Genomic DNA, 6,078 nt, shown 5'->3' with positions numbered 1-6,078 from the left:
TAATGTCTCTGACACTTTCTAAAACTAATACTGCTTCCTATAAAGTCAGTGGCAAAATTCACTCTGACTTCATTGTGAGTTGTGGGTAATCAGCAACTGGAGGAGCTAGAAATTATTATATTTTAAAAGATAGCTTAAAATCTGGCAAAAGCTGTGGAAAGATCTTAAATCCTCAAAATTGGTGTATTTTCTGCAGCCATGGATTTATTTGTGCCTCAGATTATAACCTTTTCACAGCTAGTGTATTTTAGATACTTTTTTCATGAAGGCTACTAGAAAACAAAATTGTTTATTGTTCATTTCCACCCATATTTTTGAGCGCTCACTCCAGCATTTAAGAAAAAAAATCAGTATTTGGTTACGTTAAAATTTTAATAGTATTACAACTGAGTAGATGCAAATATAAGGAAAAATATTCAGCCAGAAATTTAAAATATAACAAGTGCAGTTGTTCTTTAACCACTTTTAATAATAGTCACACAGAAAGAATGTAGAAGGGGTCATGATTCTTGGACCTACATGACCATGTCATTTATACTAACAGGAACAGTCAAAATTATATTATATATTGTATTGAGGCCCACTGGGGGTTATAAAAAGTCCAATAATTAAAGTAACATTGTATTAGTTATTGTGTAATATGGAATACATTTTATAATAGCAAACAATTAATTTCACAAATAAGCTTACTGGTACTTTATACAGAAAATTATCGGGGGGGCAAAGAAAAAGTTTGGGGAAGTTTACTTTTAGTTACATTACTTTGTATGTCTGTGACTCCTGGATTGCTGCTTGAATACACATACCTAATATTTTCCAGTCATTTTCTTTTCTATACTAGTATTTGTCTCAAGCAAGACTATCATGGATCTTTTAGATTCCATCTTCCCATGATTTCAGAAATATCCCAAGCTTAGATATAAAATGCACATATAAATGTAGGTAAGGTCACATTTAACAAAGATTTTTTTAGCAAAGAAAAGCAATAAAGATTATAAGGCACTTTTGTTGGATTATAATTTTTATAAAACTGTTTGTCCTAAGACTAATCACTTAGTTATACAACATAGAAGAAGTGCTGTAAATAATCATCATGATAGAGATAAAGTCTTCTTTCTTACAGCATTAAATCTTCATTTGTTAGTTCCTGCTTCAACTCCTCTTTTTGCACCAAGCCAGAAGATGACAAGTTAGGATACTCAACATTGTAATTAATTCCTGACCCAGATTCTGATTCTGTTTCAGGTATGTCGTCAGCCCCAGATCCAGATTCCTCACCAGAAAGTGAGAAAATATCAGGTTGCTCCTGAAAGCGCTTCATCCTGAAATATACGAGAAAAATCACAATACAATTTACTCATAAGGACAAATGTGATTGTCTCATTCTGCTTAACACCCATCAGCTAATACTGAACTGTGCCTTTTCTCAATGAGAGACCAGGTGTGTGAAGTAATATCTTCTATTGGACCAACTTCTGTTGGTGAGAGACAGGGCTGGCTCCAGCATTTCTGCTGCCCCAAGCAAAAAAAAAAAAAAAAGCTGCGATCGCAATCGCGACCGGCGGCGGCAATTGGGGGGAGAAAAAAAAAAGCCGCGATCGGTGGCGGCAGTTCGGCAGCAGGTCCTTCTCTCCTAGAGGGAGTGAGAGACCTGCCGCCCCCAAATTGCCGCACGTGCCGCCCCTCTCCGTTGGCCACCGCAAGCACCTGTTTGTTAAGCTGGTTCCTGGAGCTGGCCCTGGTGAGAGAGACAAGCTTTTGAGCTACACAGAAGTTTTCTTCAGGTCTGGGAAATGTACTCAGAGTGTCACAGCTAAATACATGGTCAAACAGATAGAATATGTGTGAACTATGTATGCTAAACTAAGAGACCATTCAAGGTGAAGTAGCCCATTAACACCCCTAGTCATAGGATAAAAAGAGGGGTTAATGGGTAACAGATTGTTGTAATAAGCCATGAATCCAGTGTCTTTATTAAGATCATGATTTTTAGTGTCTAGCAAAGTTATGATTTTAAGCTCCAAAGCTTGTCTTTTGAAAGTACTATGCAGGTTTTCTCAATATGAGGCAGTGGTAGGATCAGCAGCACCCAAGAGAGGTAGCGAGGCTTAAAAGCAGCCCAGGAGAAAAAAGGAGTGGCTCTCAGCAGAGAATAGGTAGGAGAGACTTTGACCACGTCTACACTTACCGGGGATCGATGCAGAGGGGGTTGATTTGGCAGGTCTAGTGAAAACCTGCAAAATCGACCGCAGTGCAATCTCTGGTCAATTCTGGTACTCCATCAGAACGAGAGGATTAAAGTAAGTCAAAGGGAGAGCATCTCCTGTCAACACAGCATGGTGTAAACACCACAGTAAGTCAACCAAAGCTACGTCGACTCCAGCTACATTATTCACGTAGCTGGAGTAGCGTAACTTAGGTCGACTTACCCGGTAGTGTAGACAAGGCCTATGTCTCGGAAGGCCAGCACAGCCACTCCTCCCTGGGATCACAGATCTTTCTTTCCTGGTAAAGTGCCCTTTTGGGCCAAAAATCCTTATATCCATTGCTTAAGGAGTTTACATTCCTCAGGATTAGCAAGAGTCCTACCCCTTAATGGCAGGTGAATTTAGATCAATAGAAGGAAATGCTTTACACAGCATGCAGTCAAATTGAGAATTGACTGCTAAGGAGGTCAAATACCATCAATAGATTTATTTAAAGGGAAATTTTATGACCAACAACTTTTATGATCATACAAGCTAAAATAATGGCATTCAAGCCTCAGGTTTAAGAACATATGCTGATCATCAAAGATATCAGGAAACAGTATTTCCGTTCCAGATCGCCATATATAATATTGCACAAGTGGCTAGGTGTATTGCTGAAAACGGGGGCTGGATTGTGCCCTCATTAGAAATACTGAGGATTTGTCACTGCATGAGATGGGATACCAAATTTAATGGGCATTGATCTGTTTGGCTATGACAAATCCTACACAATATACCAGTTTGTCTCCTTAGACTTTAATGAAATATGATCATCATCCACACCAGTCTATTGTATATGTCAAAATCTTAGTCATGTTTGTACTATCACTTTTAAAAATTAATGGTCTTTCAACATGCAAATGAAAATCAAATGCATAACAGTAGATAGATAGATAGATAGATAGATAGATAGATAGATAGATAGATAGATAGATAGATAGATAGATAGATAGATAGATAGATAGACAAAATTATAACAGGGTTCAAAAAAGAACTAGATAAATTCATGGAGGATAGGTCCATCAATGGCTATTAGCCAGGATGGTAAGAGATGAAACCCCATGTTCTGAGTATCCCTAGCCTCTGTTTGCCAGAAGCTGGAAGTGGATGTGGCAGAGGATGGATCACTCAATGGTTCCCTGTTCTGCTCATTCCCTCTGAAGCACCTGGCATTGGCCACTGTTGGAAGACAGACACTGGGCTACATGGACCATTGGTCTGACCAGTGTGGTGGTTCTTATGTACATTAAAAGTCAAAGATTTAAGTGCCTTAGCTAAGAATACTGAAAGCTTATTGATGCCAACCATAAATACTGAAGGGACAATTCATTTACTTACAGAAATGGATCAGCCTTTGGAGGGAGGATTCTGTTAGCTCCACCTTCAGAAATTTCAAACAACGGTCCTTTTTCTTCAATGCAGTTAGCAGACAAGATGTCAGGTCTGCATTTTACCCTCTGGAATCTTGCTTTCTGCACTGGAACACCTGATCAAATTATTCGTACATTATTAGTATGAATTACTGTAGTCAATATTAGGGATTATTTTACTTTATGAACTCCTGATCAGGAAGCTGGTAGTTATAATGATATGTATATATTTAGTGATTACCCAACCATAAACAATTCTGACAAGACATTTTTAGATTAACCAGTACTATCACTAAGTAATATTCCTGTATCTCATATTATATCCATATGAGCACATCTTCCAAACACTGAAGAAATTCCATATGAAACAGCTAGATGAACTTCCATGTCTCTTATGACAACACAAAGGAGTAGATTTCAGAATTAAATGGACATGTATGAAAAGAACACATACAGCATGGAAAGGCACATAACAATGTGGAAAGCATGGGTCCTGTCTTGTGAGATGCCGACCACACTCTGGCTGCCAGGTGCCAGAGTTGGTGTGGAGGCACGGAGCCTTCCTGTGGATTGTCCTAGCCTCCAGCAGATCCCCCAGAATCTTCCAAAGGTACCTACCTCCTCAACAGAACAATACTGAGGTAATCTCCATTAAAGAATCCTCACAGAGATTTCCTCCCCAACCCTCCCTGTGGGATCTGCCCATTAATAATAAGGCCCTATAGAGTAGACTGCAGTGCGTATTTACTGACTTCTTGGAAAGTAGCTGCTGCAGATGTTCACTAAACACTCTTCAGATGCTCTTTCACTTCCTCTCCTCCCACAATGTCTAACCTACATTCACATCTAAGGTTCGGCTGCAAAAGCTTTCTTAAAAAAATTTCAGAGGAGCAAAACAAAAAATAAACCAACAAACAAAACACTTGAAACCATCAAAAACACATTTAGGATTAAATGTTTCATCCTTCTTTTGGTATCATTAACTAATTGCATCTGAAGCCTCATGTTACATTCTCCTTCTTTTGGTATTTTAGTCTAATTTCATTTTGTTCTTTGGGAATGTCTCTTCTCTTTAATTACAGTTCCTTTTAACATGGTCTGTTACCACACTGTACTGAATCACTCTTCCAATCTTCTCATGCACACATTTCGTCTACAGGAGAAAGAATGTGTTTGGAGAGATACATATGGCCATTATTCCACGTCTCTCTCATAGTACCTTTTCCTTTTCATTGTTATTTCTTCTGTTTGTATATTATTAAAAGTAAAGTCTGTTTTTAATAAATATAAAAAGTAACATGTACCATACCCCGAGTAATTTGTGTGCAAAAAGTTCAGGTAATAGTCATCCAAAGAAAACAATATTTAGGATGAAAACACCAATAGGTATCTAATTAATGCATATCGCTGTGATAATATCTCTACAGGAAAGTATACATATGTGGCTTGAAAACTAGATGCCTCTTGTAAGAAATAAATACAGAATGTCTGTGTCATTGTGAATCAACATTTCCTTTTAACTGTTCTAGTCCACAGTGTTGTAATTTTTGCTGTATTGAATCAAACCCTTAACTTCCCCATACTTACACAAATTTCCTATTTCCCCATGAAACAAGTGAAGCTATAATATAGGAAATATGCAGCTTTTCAAATATTTGCTTAACTGTTAAGACCTTGCATTCAACAATCAGATAGACGTCCAAACAAACCCACTAAAGTCAATGCATTTCCAGGGTGCAAAATTGGGCACCACAGTTGCTTTTACAAAGTAACATTTTGTAATTTTACATATTATCTGCAGGTGATTTTTAGCCTCACTGTTGATTGAAACAACTCCAATGAAGTCCTTACTTCCTGAAATTTAGATCCATTTTAGATTGCTGTATTTCAGACTCAGTTGATTGAAAAATCTGTAGATCATAGCGTGATGCTGATATATTCCAGCCACTACAAAAACAGTTGGCTAAGACATTTATATAGAACTTCTGTAACTTGCCATGTCCGTCATTTAAATAATGTTTTTTATAAAATAAATACTAATACTAACTACATATATCATCTATATAAGGAGGACAGAAAAGATCCACTTGCCAAAAACAATTTTATCATTGGCATTATACAAAAACTTATCTTGATGGAAAGTTTAACAAAAAAAAGATTTAATTTTAGAAAAAGTAGGTTTTATTATTCCTACTTCAAGGCCAATTACAAGTATTCGTTAAAATCAATAGTATACTTCCTTGGTCTATGCTACACAGTTTAGAAAGAGGATTATAGAAATAACAACCATTCACAGTTTTACCTTGTGCTGTGTATCCCATAAAGAGGATTATACAAACAGCCAGGAAAATCCTCCCATTACATCTGACACGAGTCTGCATTTTGGCTTGCATTCCTCCACACTCCACCACTCTTCACCACGGCTTCACACTTAGGAAATAAAACGAGGCAATGAGATC

General features: G+C 37.4%; 1 protein-coding gene across 1 annotated transcript; it reads right to left on the bottom strand.

Moving 5' to 3' along the window:
- Window positions 1-353: 353 nt before the first annotated feature.
- Window positions 354-6,078, bottom strand: SRGN (serglycin). The gene is made up of 3 exons (XM_005297312.5): window positions 5,922-6,078; window positions 3,588-3,735; window positions 354-1,322 (listed from the first exon to the last, which is right to left on the bottom strand). Exons 1-3 carry the CDS (start codon window positions 6,010-6,012, stop codon window positions 1,118-1,120), a joined length of 444 nt encoding a protein of 147 aa, XP_005297369.1. The 5' UTR covers window positions 6,013-6,078; the 3' UTR covers window positions 354-1,117.

The sequence above is a fragment of the Chrysemys picta genome, chromosome 7, assembly GCF_011386835.1.
Source record: "Chrysemys picta bellii isolate R12L10 chromosome 7, ASM1138683v2, whole genome shotgun sequence".
Classification (NCBI taxonomy): Eukaryota; Metazoa; Chordata; order Testudines; family Emydidae; genus Chrysemys; species Chrysemys picta.
The sequence above is the reverse complement of the archived record's forward strand: the minus strand, read 5'-3'. Positions and strand labels throughout refer to the sequence as shown.

Bases quoted from the DNA above. Each gene is read 5' to 3' on its own strand.
- SRGN (XM_005297312.5), bottom strand. From the start codon at position 6,012: ATGCAAGCCAAAATGCAGACTCGTGTCAGATGTAATGGGAGGATTTTC. The intron at 3,736-5,921 runs GTAAAACTGTGA...TAATTTGATCAG, and splicing joins TATGGGATACACAGCACAAG to GTGTTCCAGTGCAGAAAGCA. The intron at 1,323-3,587 runs GTAAGTAAATGA...CGTATATTTCAG, and splicing joins CCAAAGGCTGATCCATTTCT to GATGAAGCGCTTTCAGGAGC.